This window comes from Lactuca virosa, chromosome 8, assembly GCF_052849685.1.
Source record: "Lactuca virosa cultivar CGN04683 chromosome 8, Lactuca_virosa_CGN04683_v6, whole genome shotgun sequence".
NCBI lineage: Eukaryota > Viridiplantae > Streptophyta > Magnoliopsida > Asterales > Asteraceae > Lactuca > Lactuca virosa.
In genome coordinates, this window is record NC_136433.1 from 300,226,280 (window position 1) to 300,246,372 (window position 20,093).

A 20,093-nucleotide genomic window follows, 5' to 3' on the forward strand; every position below is an offset into this window, starting at 1 on the left:
CGCAGCGCCTCCATGCGCCACCGCTGGAAGCACCATTTCTGGCGACATTCCGACGACCGATGACATTTTTCCGGGGAACCTCCGACGAATATTTTGGTCACTTTTTCCAACAACTATTTCAACGAAGCAACAATCATTTTCCGAGTTTTTGCTAGAATACCCTGCAAGTTAAGTTGCACTTACTATGCTTTTAAATGTAACTTATATTTATGTTCATTTTCGTTATTATGAACCTACAAATAAGATTTATAAGTAACTCCAGTTATAATGTTGATTGATCTACTTACGAGAGTCATGTCTAGGCAAGGTCTTAGTGAAATGTTTCAAGTGGATTTTCCAAACGTTTCATCATAAACGTTTGAGTATTGATTTTACCTTAAAGAAAAATGTCTTGGGACAATGCCACACTAAATTATTCTTTTAAAAGTTATCATGTTTTAAATAAGTAGAAAGAAAAAGTTTTATTTGGTTGTAGAAATTTGGGATGTCATAATTTGTGTACGTATTGAATCAAAAAATCATTATATCAATTTATTGTAACTTGTATCTATAAACAATTACACTAACATTTCACGACTCACATAAAATACGACAAAACTAGTTATTTAACTCATTAGCATAGTTTATCTATAATTCAACTTGGTACTTCACATAGTAGTTAACTTGCTATCAAATTCAACTATACCAGTTTTACAACTCTCAACCACATAGAAGAGGGGTGTGGTTAATCACCATATGATTGGTGGTCACTTGAAGTCCTAACATACATGATCTCCGTGATCTGACCTTTGATCTTATCTGTCAAAACTATTACAATATCAACCATACTTGAGTTATTACAACTTCAAATATAACCCGTTCATTCATTAAACTGACATAATACTTTGTTAAGTCATATTACTCTATTATACCAAAATCAACCACATTCCATATACTAGTTGTATATATTTGTCTTAACCCATTAAGACTTGAATTAAATATTATTAATCCATCACAACCACACTTCCAAATAACTTAACTTAAAGTACAAGACCTTTAAGCACAAGATAAGGTCCATAACTTAATATCATAACAAATTCATTATATTTCGTGAAACAATCATCCATATGTCTTAATCTATTAATTCATATGTTTTTATGCCACCAATTCACAAATTCCATAATTAGGGTTTATCATACTTATCCTCGATAACTAAGAATTCAACCATGAATTTTACATCATATGATTGTAATTAGGCTATACATAACCTTAATCACCTTAACACACCTTTATTCCTAACATTTTCATCCTACTTTCATACCACGGTTCTTAACCCTCAACCCATTTTTATCACTTAACATGAGAATTAACAAGCCATGAGATTAGTCACCTCAATCTAGATACAAGAGTGGATATTTGGTGAAATTTCTCTTAAATTCTCCTTTGATTCGGTATAGTTTAGCTCTAGAACTATTAGGGGTCGTGCCCTAAGTTTCTCTATTATATTTGTCTCAACTTCATACAACCATAACTTCTTCATACGAACTCAGATTTTGATGATCTTTATATCCACATGTTCGTATTCGAGTCAATTACAACTTTATTTTAAATTAATTATGCAAAAAAAAGATATATATATATATATATATATATATATATATATATATATATATATGTATATATATGTATATATATACACACACACACACATACATACATACATATTAACTTATAATCCTATAAAAAAAGGGTACATATTATTCTTCTTTAAAAAGATACACCAACACATACTTTACATTCACCCTTTTCATATATTAAAGCAGAATACTTATCTTTACCTTTAGATCAATTTACAGAAGCATCGCATCACTCATAATAATATATGTTGTGAAAAATAAGTGCTACATCTTTCATGACTCTTCTTCTTGTTTACACTGCCAATCTTGATCATGGTTGTAATGAGACTCTCGATATGGCTCTTTTTCTAAGGGCATTTGGCTATCCTCGCTTGTTTTCCTCAGATGATATTGACCTTGAAAGCACTGATTACTATCAGAGATTAATTCGCTTCTATGTTTATCTTTCTTACTATCAACCAAAAGTTTGTAGCACGAAGCGAATCATTCACAATGCAGTTGTTAGAGAAATCGCAAAATTTGAAGGTCACTTATGCAAATTTTCTCAGCATGAATCCTTCCGATCTCATTTTCGTGATGGATATACTATGGAAACAACATGCAAATGAAAAGCTAATCAAAATAATACAAAAAATTGCAAATTTCTTGCTATACTATGTTGAAGAGATAGTGAAATTGGATCACACATTAGCATAATACTTTACTCTACCTGTTGCAAAGCAAGACAAAGTTCTCAAAATGATCCATTCTCGCACCGTTGGTGAGATTGTTGGCTTGCCCGAACGGAGAGTTGTGCTTATGCCCAAAGGAATTTCATCAAATATTCATATTTTCTTAAGAACGTATTAGAAGCATCTTTATCCAAAATTGTTCCTCAATGAGGCTATTTATAAAATTGTGTTGTGTGAAAGAAACAATGTTTCGACAAAAGTGAAGATGATGAATATATTCAAATGGTCATGTTAGTGAGAATTCAAATGTTAAAACTCGAAAATCTATTGCATCCGAAGAATGTTGCGCCGATGAAACCACCTGTTCAAACTAACTAAGGAGACTCCCAATATTTGAAACAAAGGGGGAGATTGTTGAAGATCAACTTGTTGTGTATGTCTTTGCAAGTTTGTTATTGTAAGTTTTGTTTTACTTTGAAGAGCTATTTTACTTTACATTTGTAGTCTCCATGAATATTTTCTATTGAGATTTAGTGACATATTATGCTTCTCATAATAGGTTGAATTGTTACACCTACCTCCCCTGATAATTGTATATATATATATATGGGTGTGATTGTCACACCCCCAAACCAGACGGCGGAAAGGTCCGGGGATGGATGACTTCATTTGTAGTATCACAACACATGCATCATAGTGTTAGATGCCATTTTATGCATCTTATAGGGTAGTTTTTATTATCATTTAGGATCATATTTTGTACATTTTCATGTCATTTATTTAAATAATGTTCAGCTCATGTCTTTCATTAGAATTCCCGTACTGCTCATGTTTTTATGTCAATTTCAGATAGTTCGAGTGGAGCAATGCTTTGGGAGCATCTGGATGCATGTTTGGAGCTTAAAATAGAGCTTGAGACTTATGGAGTATGTTGAGGAATGTTTGGAAGATGCTTTGGTCAAGAAACATTGGATTGAATTGATCACACGAAGATAGAATATGCAATCTAAAGTTAAAGGATGTTGCTGGCAGCTTTGACCCCCTGTCAGTATTTTGACCATATCTCGAGAATCGTAACTCTGATTGACGTGATTCAAAATGACCTGAAAAGTAGACGAAATTTCAGACATCATAGGCACAACCTGCGATCGCAGGTTGTCTCCTTGCGATCGCAGGTGACCCTTTTTGCGATCGCAGGTTTGGTCGCAGGTTGCCTTCGAGGTTCTTTTGTGCCCAAAATTCACCCGAGAGTGAAAACTCAATACCTCCGATCGCAGGTTGTGTACATGCGATCGCAGGTTTGCCAAAAAGTGTCAAAATAGCATCCTACTTCATTAAAAAGGCACCAGACGTGTTTATTTCAAAACCTGCGATCGCAGGTTGTGTACATGCGATCGCAGGTGCGCCGTTTTTGCTGCTGGACGTATAAATAGACCTTATAACCTTCTAGTAACCTAAGTTGGCGATTCCAGAGGTTCCAGACGACGAAAATACGATTTTGGAGGTGTTTCTTCTCCGATTTCATCAATTTCTGAAGATCTAAAAACTGTGGATCATCTCCTACGTTTAGTTTAGTAAGATTTAGTAGTTTAATGTTTCTTTTTATTGTTTTAGATCAGATTTTAGCCATGTCTGGCTAAACCCTAATTTTCAGTTTTGCAAAGACAAGTACTTTTCATGTGATTGATCATTAGATCTGGTTTTTGATTTGTGTTTCTATCTAGATTTTTCAGTTTTGTTCTTAATGAATGTTTGATTTTCATTCTTGTTAGTCTGATCACCTAGCTAGGGTTTTATCATTCCAGTTAATCAGTTAATAGAATCCGTAATTGTTCTAATTAATTGGTAATAAGTAACAAGTAATAAATCGGTTCCGTGTTTGGGATTTGACTTTATTATAAACTGTAAAAATCATACCTTTATGCTTCCGAGCTTGTGAGAAGTATTGGGTATTGTTGGGAATTTTACAAAGAACTTAATGCAACTTTTCTGATCTTAATTAAGAGCTTGTTTGATTAGACAGTAAAAAGTTAGGGTTAATTGAAAAGCTTGTTTTGGTTAACTAAATAAGGTAAAAGAGAAATTACTAGAGCTTGTTAGTTTTTCTCAGTTCCAGCTTAGATAGAACGCATCTCAAATAATCAGATCTGGATCAGTTGCATGATTAGGAAAGTCACAGCAGAGCTGAAACCATTTTTATTATTGATTTTCGTTTACTTTATTATCACTGCATTTCTAGTTATTAGTTTTAATCAAAAAACCCCCTTTTATACTTTGTTTCTTGACTAGATGTGCCTGATGCAAAAAGGCATTGACTTTTAGGCTGTGTCCCTGAGGATTCGACCCTGCTTCCCTGTGCTATATTTTTAGTGCAACCAGCAGTGATAAATTTATTTGTTTAATACGTGCGTGACAGCGTGTTAACACATAGTAATCAAAGTACAAACAACCATTGTATTTAAAAAGTATAAGTATTTGCATGTGTTCAATCATTGTATATTAAAACCAAAATAGTTATACAAAAGAAGAAGACATGACTCAAAATAGCTCCATCTTCTCAAAAGCTCGGGGAGTACCTGTCTACTGATTCCCTGAGAATACAAGTAATTTGAAAAGAGAGTATCAACATAAAGTTGAGTGAGTGCATAAGTATTTATGTTTGAATGAATGTTTTCTGTTTCTTGAATATGTAAATTGTTCCAGAAAATCCTATATTTTCTACTTTATATGAAAAGTAGTTTTAATCTCATAAAACCGTTCTGTTTGTAAACCAATGTTCTGTATTTGTATTCCTTTATGTAAAACTTGTAACTGTGAGTATGCCTGGTTCCACCAGCTGTTATTGTAATGTAAGACTGTAAATTGTATCTTGTAAACTAGTACTTTGAAAATGTACTTATGTTTAGTTAATTATACACTAACGTATTGTTAATATCTTTTTAACGAGTTATTATAACCATACTGACTAGATGGCCTGACCCAACGCTATGAATGCGTTAAAGCTGTTGATAACAACCGTCACTCGTAAGCGTGTATGCTCTAATGTAGCTAGCTGAGTGCGGGGTTGTCAATCCCAATATAGATCTATACACACATTGTTTCGATCCCCGACTGGAGATTTTGGTTATAATGTCAGGACTTTAACTATATTGTTTAAATGAATTAAACAACCTGAATCAAATGACTCATAAAAAGCATATAGACGTTACATGTATAATAGTTATGAAAACCCAATCATTCTGAAATGAATGATTGACAGTATGCCCCTGAATTAGTATATGAAAAATGTATACTCTTGATTAGTTTTGAATCAAACCTTTGTTCTTGTAAAATAGTGTACTTTAGTATACTTGAATCGTGAATTAATGTTCTATGAATCATAAATTATACCTGTTATAATTAATATGTACTTTCTGAATTGATGCTAACTGTTCATGAATGCAACCCCTTGCTCAACTTGTTACAAAGGGTATCTAAACTGAATGAAATAACTTTTATATTTATATACATATACAAATATATATAAGTAAAATTTAAATGACATTCGGACAAATAACCGATACTTATAATCCCACATCCAAACAAGGAAAAGGAACCAAAGGGAGTTATCAGTCCTAAGCCTTTTAAATCTTATATATATATATATATATATATATATATATATATATATATATATATATATATATATATATATATATATATACATGGATCTTAAGTCTATTTTCGAGAAGTAGCTCGCACCTTGAAGTTGGTCGAACAGATCGTCAATGCGAGGCAGAGGGTATCGGTTCTTGATGGTAAGTTTATTCAGCTCGCGGTAGTCTATGCACATACGGAATGATTCATCCTTCTTCTTCACGAACAAAACTGGTGCTCCCCAGGGTGAGAAGCTTGGTCTTATGAAACCTTTGTTAAGGAGTTTGTTCAGTTGGCTAGATAATTCCTGCATTTCAGAAGGTGCAAGACGCTAGGGAGATTTGGCTACAGGGGTAGCCCCAGGGATTAAGTCGACTCTGAATTCGACTTGTCGTTCGGGAGGCACTCCTGGATGATCGTCGGGAAAAATGTCGGGAAAGTTGCAGACCTCAGGAATGCTCGCGATGTCTTTCACTTCTTGCTTTTTGTCTATCACGTGAGCTAAGAAAGCACAGTACTCCTTGCGAAGATACTTCTGTGCCTTGATGCAAGAAATGATCTGAAGGTTCGTTTTGGGTTTGTCGCCGTAGATAATAAGAGTTTCGTTAGTTGGCAAGTTCAAGCGAATAGCTGTTTCATAGCATAGGATGTCAGCATGGTTAGGGCACAACCAATCCATACCTATTATGACGTAGAAACTTTTGATGGAGACTGGCATAAGGTCTATTGGGAAAGAAAAGTTATTCAAGGTAAGGGTACATCCTATGTATATATCGTTGGTGGATTCGGATTTCCCGTTAGCCATTTCGACTGTAAAAGTTTCATTTAGTGGTTGGGAGTTTTGATTTAGCAAGTGTTTGAAATTATGGCTCACAAAGCTCTTCTTAGCACCACAATCAAATAGAATGCATGCATAAGTATTGTTGAGAAGAAACGTACCCGTGACCACCACAGGGTCTGCCACCGCTTCTTCGTGACCCAGTGCTAGAATCCTCCCAACTCCACCGGCATTTCCAGCTTTTGGACAATCTCTCTTGAAATGCCCCACATCACCGCATTGGTATCATGCTTGACCTACTCCAGCGGCAGGTACTTGGTTAATCGGTTGGGGTGGTGATCTACAAAATCGGGCAGTATGTCCTTTTCTGTTGCAGTTACGACACTGCATTTCCCGATAATTTCCGTTATGGTGAAAATTGTACTTGTTGCATTTGGGGAGATTACCAGCATAAGGCTTAGTTGGTGCAGGGTTAGTAGGAACAGCAGCAGGTACAGTAGCAGCATGAACTGCCACTAATTGTTGCTTCTTTGAGGGTTCCTGAGAAGATTTTCCCTTCCTCTTATTCCAACCTTTCTTCTTCTTCTTCTTCTTCTTGTTATTGTTGTTATTGTTGTTTCCCTTCGGTTGTTCTGGTGCAGCAACCACTGAGTTTTGACGGCCTCCGTGTTCTATAAGAGACTGTGCCAACTCTTTGGCACTATCAAAGGTAACAGGCCTTGAAGCAATGACACTTGCCTGAATCTGGGGCGATATCCCCCAGATGTATCTCTCAATCTTTTTGCTCTCCAGAGCAACCATTTCTGGAAAAAGTATCGCTAAGTTAAAGAATCGATTTGTGTAGGTCGTTATGTCTGAACCAACCATAGTAAGTCCCCGGAGCTCTTGCTCAAGTTTCTGAATTTCCCCTCGCGGACAGTATTCCTGCATCAGCATGGTCTTTAAGTTCTCCCAACTTATAGAATTAGCCACTACCAGGGTTAGTGACTTAACATGGCCGTTCCACCATGTTAGGGCTCTATCAGGAAAGGTACAAACATCGAATTTGAACTTGCTACTCTCCGGACAGGAGCAAATTTCGAGAATTGCTTCTGTCTTCTCAATTCATTATCTTAACGCCATCAGTCCTCCAGTCCCGTTAAAGGTCCTGGGTTTGGCGTTCGATAAATCTTTATAGGTACACTCTCGTGAGTGCCTGTGACTCTCACCGTGGTTAGAGGGATGCGCACCAACTCATGATCCACTTGTGCCAGTGGTGTTTATATGTGAGATAGCAGCTGCAACAGCTATCGTGACTGCCGCCTGAAACATGGCAGCGTCGAATTGAGGAGGTAGTGTTGGCGCTTCATTAGCAGGGTTGCGCCTTGGGTTTCTCCGTGGAGGCATCTTTTACTATAAAAGTTAAAAGATGAAAAGATGGTAAGATATCAAGAGTGAACATGAATATGATATCTCTGAACTAAAACACTTAGTTCAATATGAATCTTGTAAGGAATTGGAAATAGAAGTCTACTATAAGTATAATTTGCAACAGGATAATATGAAATTGAGTGGTTATTTTTCAAAGAGTAAGAAAATGCATGTCGATTATATTGGCATATTTAATACATAAAGTCTGGAAAACTTGACCCTAAACAGGTCTACAATACACCAAATTACTGGAAGAACATCGACATCAAACGGACCTACTGAAAATGAAATTTTCGCGGTCGTACTGAAAATCATGAAAAATAACGCTAGAACATATCCGCGGACTTAACTATAACTAAAAGAGTAAACAGAGGGCGAATAGATTTAATCTACTTCCTACTGGATCCGGCCCTGGATTTAGCTAACTGGTGTTCTATTTCGTACATACGCATGTCTTGTGATATTTGTCGTTCTCGCAGTTCCCTAACTTCGGTCTGGGATGCCGCTAGTTCTCTCATCAAGTAACTAGTACGATCTCTTGTCGCATTATGATTGTCATCTAAGTTACGAATGCGAATGGTGTTGACTCCTGTAGCAGCATCAACCTACATGACTCAGTCGATAGTAGCTCTTCCTTGTTCACCATTACACGCCACACGACGAACTATCACTGGGAGGGCTCTGTCTGCTGAGCCTCCTGTGTCTAAATTGTAGAAGCTTCGGTCTCCTTAGTAAGGATGATTCTGACCCTGTTCGTTACTCCACCTTTCTAATTTTATCGCCCACAAAGGTGTCGGACCTTGGAAATTTTGTTGTGGATTGGGATTTTGGGCAACTGGTGGTGGATTATAGGCTTCTGATTCGGAATCAGTGTCTTCAGGAAAATTTTCTGCAAAATCATCATCTAAAGGAATTTCATGATTCTCTTCTGGCTCTTCATCTTGTCCTTGATCGGGAAAGTAAGGGTCTTCGGGTAAATGAAATCCAGCCATTGATATCTAAGCGAGAATAGGGATAAGAGAAATAGAATATAATTAGTAATGATAGATTGTGAATACAAGTTTCTACGAGAGAGACTTACAGTTAACAAGTAATGTATTCTGTATGACTTGTTCTAGGTATTACTATAACTATAAAGTGTATACTAATTATATATAACTTGGGTATAATCGACCTTCGATTAAATGACCCGGCTCTAAATCCACAACCAAACAAGGAACAGGAAATGAAGCTAGATCACATATTCTAAGTCTATATAACTTTAATTATATATAACTGTAATATACCCTTAATATTTATAGTTCTACCCACAATGGTTCTTTTGTTTTCACATGTTTGTTATTAGTATATAGTGCCTAAAATACTCTTATAGTATTTTAATCTTTATGTTCTGTTCTATAGTTCTTCTGTATATGTATGGTTGGTAAGTTTTAGACATGCCGCAACACTACCATCACTCCCAAACACATGTTGGTCATATCTCAAATCAATATAGTTGATCATGCTATATTAATCCCATATATGATTACATAACTGCCCAGGTTTGACTGTAATGTCCAACATCCAAATACTTTTAAGTTCTTATGATTGTGATACTGTACTTGTAGGTATGAGTGTTAGTATACTTCTTGTAAAAATACTTAAATTTTTAAAAAGTATACTTGTAGTCAGAGCTCTTAGCCCCAATGTATTTATAGTTTGTATATCTTTTTATGGATTAATATACTGAGTTCACTATAAACAATGCTCTGATACCAATCTGTCACACCCCCAAACCAGACGGCGGAAACGTCCGGGGATGGATGACTTCATTTGTAGTATCACAACACATGCATCATAGTAATCAAAGTACAAACAACCATTGTATTTAAAAAGTATAAGTATTTACATGTGTTCAATCATTGTATATTGAAACCAAAATAGTTATACAAAAGAAGAAGACATGACTCAAAATAGCTCCATCTTCTCAAAAGCTCGGGGAGTACCTGTCTACTGATTCCCTGAGAATACAAGTAATTTAAAAAGAGAGTATCGACATAAAGTTGAGTGAGTGCATAAGTATTTATGTTTGAATGAATGTTTTCTGTTTCTTGAATATGTAAATTGTTCCAGAAAATCCTATATTTTCTGCTTTATATGAAAAGTAGTTTTAATCTCATAAAACCGTTCTGTTTGTAAACCAATGTTCTGTATTTGTATTCCTTTATGTAAAACTTGTAACTGTGAGTATGCCTGGTTCCACCAGCTGTTATTGTAATGTAAGACTGTAAATTGTATCTTGTAAACTAGTACTTTGAAAATGTACTTATGTTTAGTTAATTATACACTAACGTATTGTTAATATCTTTTTAACGAGTTATTATAACCATACTGACTAGATGGCCTGACCCAACGCTATGAATGCGTTAAAGCTGTTGATAACAACCGTCACTCGTAAGCGTGTATGCTTGAATGTAGCTAGCTGAGTGCAGGGTTGTCAATCCCAATATAGATCTATACACACATTGTTTCGATCCCCGACTGGAGATTTTGGTTATAATGTCAGGACTTTAACTATATTGTTTAAATGAATTAAACAACCTGAATCAAATGACTCATAAAAAGCATATAGACGTTACATGTATAATAGTTATGAAAACCCAATCATTCTGAAATGAATGATTGACAGTATGCCCCTGAATTAGTATATGAAAAATGTATACTCTTGATTAGTTTTGAATCAAACCTTTGTTCTTGTAAAACCGTGTACTTTAGTATACTTGAATCGTGAATTAATGTTCTATGAATCATAAATTATACCTATTATAATTTATATGTACTTTCTGAATTGATGCTAATTGTTCATGAATGCAACCCCTTGCTCAACTTGTTACAAATGGTATCTAAACTGAATGAAATAACTTTTATATTTATATACATATGCAAATATATATAAGTAAAATTTAAATGACATTCGGACAAATAACCGATACTTATAATCTCACATCCAAACAAGAAAAAGGAACCAAAGTGAGTTATCAGTCCTAAGCCTTTTAAATCTTATATATATATATATATATATATATATATATATATATATATATATATATATATATATATATATATGATTTTTGGGGAAAACATAAGTTTATAAAATCATTTAAAAGAAGTTTAATATTTTGAAATACTTTTGGTGACTTGATGTCATTTTAACACAATCTTTGAAACCATTTGATTTGATGATAACTGAAATCCATTTTGATATGATATTTTGAGACCATTTGTTTATAACACAAAATCTTTGTGTTAGACTTGTATTCCCCTCCTTAAAACAGTAAAAACTATGAAAATACGGGGGTATGAACTCACCTTTTGGAGGGTGATTCAAATGATGATTTGATATAGGATGCTTAGTTCTACGAGTAAAATCCCGCAAGGAAACAAGTTCTTCGTGTTCTTGATGAAATGAAGAACACTTGATGAATATAAGCAGCTTGTTAAGGAGATTCAAAGGTTTTCAGGTGGTTGTTCTTCGTGTTCTTCACGTGTTCTTCGTGTTCTTCATGGAAACTAGTGAAATCAATGGATTTTAGCCTAGTAAATGAAGATAGAAGGGTGTTCTTGAAGTGATAACAAGATCAAGAATTTATACCTATTAGATCTTGTGAAGAACTAGTGTTTAACACTTGAATAAGATGAACAAGGATGATCTTGGTGTGTTCTTGAGGAGATATGATGTTCTTGGTGGATGATACTTGAGAGAAAAAGGCTTAGAATTGTGTTTGGAAGTGTAAGAAATGAAGAAAAGTCGGCTGAAATGAATATATATGCGAGTTTACGGCCAGGAGGGTTTACGGCCAGGTGTTCTTGATGAAATGAAGAACACTTGATGAATCTAAGCAGCTTGTTAAGGAGATTCAAAGGTTTTCAGGTGGTTGTTCTCCGTGTTCTTCATGGAAACTAGTGAAATCAATGGATTTTAGCCTAGTAAATGAAGATGGAAGGGTGTTCTTGAAGTAATAACAAGATCAAGAATTTATACCTGTTAGATCTTGTGAAGAACTAGTATTTAACACTTGAATAGGATGAACAAGGATGATCTTGGTGTGTTCTTGAGGAGATATGATGTTCTTGGTGGATGATACTTGAGAGAAAAAGGCTTAGAATTGTTTTTGGAAGTGTAAGAAATGAAGAAAAGTCGGCTGAAATGAATATATATGCGAGGGTTCACAGTCTGAGGGTTTACGGCCGTGAACCTCATTTACGGTCCGAGGTCGGCTAGTGTTTACGACCGAGAATGTGCCCCAATGTGATAAGGTTTGGTTTCCGAGGCGATAAGGTTCGGAGAGTTTACGGCCGAAGCCGTTCACGGCCTCGTTCATGGCTGCGAGGGTTTGTGGCTATGAACCTTTTGCAGCCCGAAGGTTTTAAGCCCTTTCCTTTTAAATTGAATTATAGTTATTTTAAGGATTTTTATCAAACAAAGGTTATTATTATAACCTACATAAAAACCCAAACAATAAAAAGGATCTTAGTTGACCCTCATTTGACTTTGGTTGACTTTACAAGATAGAAAATAACGGGATGTTACGGTGAACTGAGTGTGGATAAAAGCGTCATTTCTTGCATTACAACTCTCTGTTTTTCTCTGCTCATATTCTTCATGAATATTAGAACTCATTGAAATAAAAGTGTTATTGAAAACTTATTTATGCTTGTTGTCTAATATTTCCGCATCTTATTGCCATATTATCTTGATTTTTTTTGAGTTCCAACACCATGCTTCCACTCTATTCCATCATTGTGTTTTTATCATGACCTTGTCAACACAATTCCAGCAATCAAACATCTCTTTCCCTTAATTAGGTTGTCATTTTCTTTTATTCCTTTGTTCCATATTATCTTCTTTTTGAGTATTCTCAACAAATATATCATCATGATCCTAAAAACAATATAGCATTATAATATAAACAAATTACATTAATTTTCCAACATTGCAGTTAGATCCGAATGGATGATAGACATAAGCAAATTAATACAACATCACAACTACAATTACATGAATGATAATCATCAATTAAAACACTTAGAGTATTTTCCAATCAAAGAACCCAATTTTCTATTAATATTGAAAAATGATGTTAAAAAATTGAAGGAAACTAGATATTTTGTTGGACTTTTTTGTCGATATTGAAGAACAATTCATAATTTTTAGGTTTGGGATGCCTTCGTCATCGACAGTAGCCAAAGCATGGAAAGGGTACAAATTTTTTTTACTTGGTAGCATACATACCCTCTAACTTCAGAGTCACATATTTGATTCTTAGACTTCCGGTTCGGTTCCGATAAAATACCAAACCTGATGTACCGAATCCGAAAATATCAAGAACCAATTGGCTTGATTTGGAGGAAGTACCAGCCCACTTGTATGTATATAATACAAGTTAGGCTAGATACCATGGGTATTTTTTCTCACCCAAAAAGACGTGCACAGAAGACGGTTAAAACTGAAATCGGTTTTCAAAACGATACCATTTTTTATTGTTTTTTTTTATTTTGCTTTTCGTTTAAGTGGTTAGTTTTTTAAGAGAAAATGAGTTTTAAAAAATTCAGTTATTTTCGGTTAAAAAACCGATTCAGTTACACATACATGAATAAAACATTGGTGCACAATTTATTTTAAGGAGAAATGACACGTTAGCCCTACAATGTAATATGAATTTGCCTTTTCAATCTCCTTACTTTTTTTGTTGCTTCATGGGGCATAAGGTCGGGTTTGACCTGCTTATTTGATCCCTCTAACATACCATTACTAATTTCATATACAAATGGATTTTAACTAATTAAAAAAAATTAATTAAACCACCTCTCTCTCTCTCTCTCTCTCTCTCTCTCTCTCTCTCTCTCTCTCTCTCTCTCTCTCTCTCTCTCTCTCTCTCTCTCTCTCTCTGTGTGTGTGTGTGTGTGTGTGTGGTAAAACTCTTCTTTAAGAGGAGGTTGTCTTCATCTTCTTCTAATACCTTAATTTAATCTTCAAGTTCTTGAACATTAATTTGAAGCTCTTTTTTGGTCATCTCTAACAGTACTCGGTGTGGGCAACGCCCACACTCGTTCTTCTCACATGGAGCCATGAAAACAACGTTACCACGCCAACACACAACCCTCTATTTCGTTTTCATCCGTTATCAGCCTTTTCGTTGCCCTCGTAACGAAATGCAACGCTAGTTAATCGAACGAAGGGTCAAAAATATGACCATTGGTGAACGGTCAATAGGTAAAAAAAATTAACTATTTTTATTTTACATATAAATACACACACATACATAGGTTTAAACCACACAAATCTTCTCTCATCTTTATATTTCTTTCATCTTTAAAAAAAACATTTTTCCTTTCAACCAAATATGGAGCAAAACCCGAACACCCCGCTTCCAAACACAAACAAATCCGTCCTGATGGCGTTCGCACAATACGGGAGTTATATAAACCTACTCAGCACAAAATCACCACAAATACCGCCTCAAGGTAACTTTTTTAATCCCAACTCACCCCCAATGCAATTTCCTACACCCCCTTACATACAACAAAACCTAAATCTTCAACAAAACATTTTCAATATTTTCGCTTCCATGCAACAAACAACCACACAACCACCACCCACACAACAAACACCAGAAACTGTTCCCGAAACACAAGCAGGAGGCAGTCGGAAAGGGAGAAGGAAAGGGAAAAGGAAATGGAAGGCAGTCGCAGCAAGTGAAAAAGAACCTCCACTATAGTGGACACCGGAGGAGTACACGTTGGTGGTGGCGTGGTACGGGACTTCAACGAGTTCAACCATAGGAACTGATATGCAAAGAGTTGGGGTTTGGGAAGTCGTGCTCGACAAATTCCACGCGCTTATGAATAAACAGCCATATCGCAATATCGATATGCTTAGTAGCAAGTGGACTCCGATCAATCGTCGTTGCACCAAGTTTAATGAGATTTTAATGATACTAGAATCGCAAAAGCAAAGTGGTGCGGATGATTTTGATGTGTACAAAGCTGCAATGGAACAATATCAAATCGAAATGGGGTACGCTTTCGAGTTTGAAAAATATGGGAGATTGTTATATTAGATCCAAAATGGAATAAGGCGCTAACATTGGTGGCGGTACAATCAAAGAGGTCTCGCAATTCTAGTTTGTTTGACGTTTCTGATGCAAGAAATAACATCGACCTCAACGCCAACACATATGACATCCCCGACGACATCAAATAGACCCCCCCTCCACCACGCCGATCGATCGGGCGCGACAAAGCGAAGTGCACTCAACATCACACGGATGAAACTGATAGAGAGGCACAAGAGTTGGCGGAAATGAAATCAAAGTTCAACCAACACAATCTAATCTCTCAACAAAAGGTTAATGTGCAACGTGAGCACTTGGAGTTTCTTTGTAAGCAAGCAGAGGAAGATCAAATAGCGAATGATTTAGCACTTCTCCAAACTAGCGAAGAAAATATGGGACCACGAGAAGTGCAAGTGCTCCGGAAGATGAAGGAGATCATCGAAAAGAAATATTTGGATGACTAGTGTATCGTTTTTATGTTTTTAGGACAATGGTTTTTTTTGTGTTCCATGTTTTTTTTGTGTAATGTTATTTTAAGTTTTTAAATGTTATGGTTAATTTAAGATTTAACTAAATTGCATGTTTCATTTTTTTAAATAATCTAGCGTGAATAAAAAAAATTGAAAAAAAAATCAAAATTAAATAAATTGAAAAAAGAAAAAGAACGAAAAAAAGAGAAACTAGTTGCCAATTTTCTTAATTTGGTGTTATAACATCATATTGATATGACATGTGAGGTGACAACATTTGGGTGTGATAACTAGTTGCCCACACCCACTAGTTTAAAAGCTCCAAATAACCGCCCCAATTATACTCTTTAGGCGCCACCCTCTCCGCCAATCCCCACCAAACATCCATCATTATCCCTTCAACTCTGGTGCATTGATTGTAGTTGTTGTTGTCTCTCCTCCCGCCGTTTGACCAAAATCAGATGCAATTGGGGTCGTAGCAAAGCTCCAATCTGGTTTAAAATCATCACCATTAAATATATCATTGAGTTCCCATAATAGTTGCGAAATCATACACAAAAATCAAAATCACCCCCCGATTATGTTAAAAGATGCTTATAATTATACAAGTAAACCTTACAATCGAAAATCAAATCCATCTAAGTTCATCGTTTCAAGATAAAAACATCTTCATAACTGGATGAAATTAATAAAAGATCAATAGGAAAGAATTTGTCTTTTTATACATTCACTACACCGCCTACTCTCAGTGTTTTCCATTATCAAGATTTGAAAACTCCACCACCACGATGAACTTTCACCTTTCGATTATTCACCTTATGGTCCTGAAAAAAAGGTTTGATACACAAAAACGAATCAAAACCCATAAAAACCAAAAACTCAACCTCGAAAATGAGCTGGATCTTACATGGAAGAAAATTGGGAATATCAACATATCATACATGAACATACATGTTCTCGTTGCCAATCTTCAATACCTTTTGCTACTTATAAGTTACATCAATCGAGAAGAAAATAGGGTTTTGATTTTGTTTCCATGAAAATTTGAATTGGAGTTTCTATATAAACTCTTAATGGGGGGATCGATCGCCACAGAACACAATGAATATTGACCTAAATTTAGGACATATCGTTCATCCTCCCGAAGATGATTAACCACATGCTATGAGATTTGAAGATTAGCTACTTGGGTCTATGAGGAAAGTAGTTTTGAATCGCCCTATAGGTAGGCAACGAATATGGTTGTTTCCATGGAAGCAAGAAATACCTCTCTAGGCTTGATAGGTGGTGATGATGATGATGATGATGATGATGATGAACAACCTCCACGATATAATCAAAACAAACAAAAATAATGATAAGTACTTAGAAAATGAGGCTATTGGAAATACAAATCTTGAAAAGAACAATGGAAACGAAGGTAGCTTTCAATTGTAACATATGTTTGGATTTAGCAGGTGAGCTTGTAGTCACATTTTGTTAAATATTTTGTTGATGTGTCTTTTTGAACCATACAAAAGATTGTGAATTAGGTTAAAATAGAACCCCATTTATTTTTAAAATAAAAGTATTGGTCTAATTTGGTCTAGCCAGGGTCATAGAGATGACACATTACCGGCTGAAATTTTCATTTCTTTAAAATGATCAAATAGATCTCACAAAAATAAGTTTGTTCGCTCATTAAACACGAGAATAACTTAAAGGATTGAAATTGAATCATCTATACTTTTTCACCATTTAAAAAAAAAAAAAAAAAAAATACTGTCTAGGATGTGCACATCCGGAGCAAAACCCTAAGACCAAGACCCTCCCTCAGTTCTTTGACGCAAAACAATGCAGAAAATTTTCTTGATGCGGGGTCTTAATTCGCTCTGCGCTAAATCGTCCTCCTTCAGTTCACACAACCCTCACTACAAAACCCCTTCATTAGTCTCCTTTGCTTTTCATAATTTGTATACATCTAAATCCGAATCGTCTTATGAAACCCCTAATTCTCATCATCCAGAAAACGAAATTCAAGATGAAAATCCCGTCGATGTAGAGGATGTCAGCAGTGCAGGTAAATATACAACACTATTTGCATTCTAATTAATCCATATTCTCTGTAACGTAATTGTTTTAGTTGTATATACAAACTTTGTTCCCAGTAGCTTGGGAGTTTTTCCAAAATCATGCTTAAATTCTTCCAATTTCACCCATATCCCTCATCCCTCCATTTAATTTTTACTATGGTTTTGTGCACATAACCTTCCGTGAGAACAAACGCATAATCAGCTGTAGAAAAGAATGGAGGGTTCTGAGGCAAAAAAAGGACCTTTTTTATTCAAAGTTAAATTTACTTGAGTTTTTATACATTGGAAGTGATTTACAGTATCATTTTTTTTTGTAAGCTTTCCTTGGTCAAATTCACAAGTGGTATTAACAATGTGTCCATCTTTCTTTTTGTATACTAATGTTATTTATTCATTTGTTGCTCCAAATATTTTGTTCATCTATGAACTTGGATCTTGGAGAGTTCACCAAAGTATGGAGACTCATTTAAAGCAATTGTAAACTAGTAGTGTGCTGGTTTATATATAATTTAGGGATCAAACTGGAAATAATAGACAAAAATTTTTGCCACATCATCATTCAATTGTACATGTTATAATTAGGAAAAATGGAAGTGGGATGCTATGAATATGATAAACAAATCAATGAAAGTGTGTTGCTATTTTTTGCATGTAACTCCTAAATGCAAACACGGATGCAATATTTTTGGTTGAAATGATTCAACATCTAATCTATAAACTGTTTTATGACAGATCTTAAAACACAGATAGACAAGTTTTATAAGGGAGATGTTGAAGCAATACCAGCCATTTTTGAATCTATATTGAAAAGAAAATTATCAGGGAAGCATGAAGAGTCGGATGATGAGTTGATGAATGAATTCAGACATGATCAAACAAATGAAGTTAGCAATGAAGAGATAAATTCAGATTCATATTCAGACACTGATTCAGATTCTGATGAATAGTTAATGGATTGATATGTTAGTGGACATAAAATATATTTTAAAGAGTATACTTTTTTATGACATGACATGTATCAGACAAAAGTTGGAAAAAGATGAGATGGTTTGGGTCTTTCATATGTGGAAAAGAGTTTTTGTTAAGAAAATTTGTAGGTCAGTGTGAACAATATCCAACGTTTGGGGGTTCTCTTTGTAACCATGCAAAAAATTGGACACGATTAGAATAGATTGCAAATGCAAGTTTATCAGTCGATTTTTCTTATGGATATTCTAGTTATATGTGAAAATATTAATTCAACAATAAGAAATTGATTTTTTATATAAGATGTTAAGTTTAATAGTTAATAGGTTGAAGATATGTTAGAATTAAGAAATGAGATGAGATTTATTTTAGATTTAAAAAGGAAATTGTGTTACTTATATATACCTATGTTGTGGAGTGCTTAACAATTAGGTGTGATTGTTTTCTTCTAATAAGGGGGTGTTTGGATAGGGAAAAAATAGGCTGTTTATTGCTTATTGCTTAATCCCACCGCAATAAGCAAATTTAAGTGTTTGGATAGGAGTCTTTAAAAATCAGCTTATTGCGGTAGGAATAAGCTAAATAAGCTGATTTTAATAAGCAAGGGGAGAATGCTTATTGCTTATTGCTTATTGTTTATTGGTCATTTTACTCATATAAGCTGTTTTGTTTGCCAAACACTTAAGATGATTATTGCTTATTGCTTATTCCCACCGCATTAAGCTAATCCAAACACATTTTAAAAAAGTGTTTATTTCCACAGCAATAAACAAATAAGCAATAAGCTAATAAGCTAAAAAATATTTATACAAACACCCCCTAAGTCAATAGCTTATAACGAGTGGGATTCGTGGTTTCAAAATTAACTAAACTTTTATAGTAAAAACTCAAAATTATTAATCAATTATTTTAAATAAATTGTTAATTAAGAGATATTTTTTAGTTATATAAAATTATAATCGTTGATTTAAATAAATACGTGACCTTATAATCTATATTAGTTTTATTTTAATTTTTATTGTAATGGTATTAATTTAATGTAATTAGAGTAAAAATTTTAAATTTTGAAATTTGAAACGAAAAATCAATAGGTTGATAAATGACATGACATTAATTAGAAGATCAAATATGATGACACATGACAAAAGAAGAACAAACATATTCTTTTATCAGAATAAGAAGATATATAAATAAAATGTTTTCTTCTTACTAATTTAAAACTAAAAAATTAAAAATAAAATAAAACATAATAGTTTTTTATTGAAAACAAATTAGTACAAATAGGGGAAAAAGAAAGATAAAACGACAATTAAAAAAATACACAAAATACATAAACCCGATTACTAACTTCCTAAAATAAACTCTAAAGTTGTCAATCAT

General features: G+C 34.5%; 1 protein-coding gene across 1 annotated transcript; it reads left to right on the plus strand.

Moving 5' to 3' along the window:
* Positions 1–17,415: 17,415 nt before the first annotated feature.
* LOC145133062 (coiled-coil protein) lies at positions 17,416–18,939 on the plus strand. The gene is made up of 2 exons (XM_079068003.1): positions 17,416–17,734; positions 18,480–18,939. The coding sequence occupies exons 1-2, from the start codon at positions 17,509–17,511 to the stop codon at positions 18,692–18,694; spliced, it is 441 nt and encodes a 146-aa protein (XP_078924129.1). The 5' UTR covers positions 17,416–17,508; the 3' UTR covers positions 18,695–18,939.
* Positions 18,940–20,093: the final 1,154 nt, after the last annotated feature.

Bases quoted from the DNA above. Each gene is read 5' to 3' on its own strand.
- LOC145133062 (XM_079068003.1), top strand. From the start codon at position 17,509: ATGCAGAAAATTTTCTTGATGCGGGGTCTTAATTCGCTCTGCGCTAAA. The intron at 17,735-18,479 runs GTAAATATACAA...GTTTTATGACAG, and splicing joins AGAGGATGTCAGCAGTGCAG to ATCTTAAAACACAGATAGAC.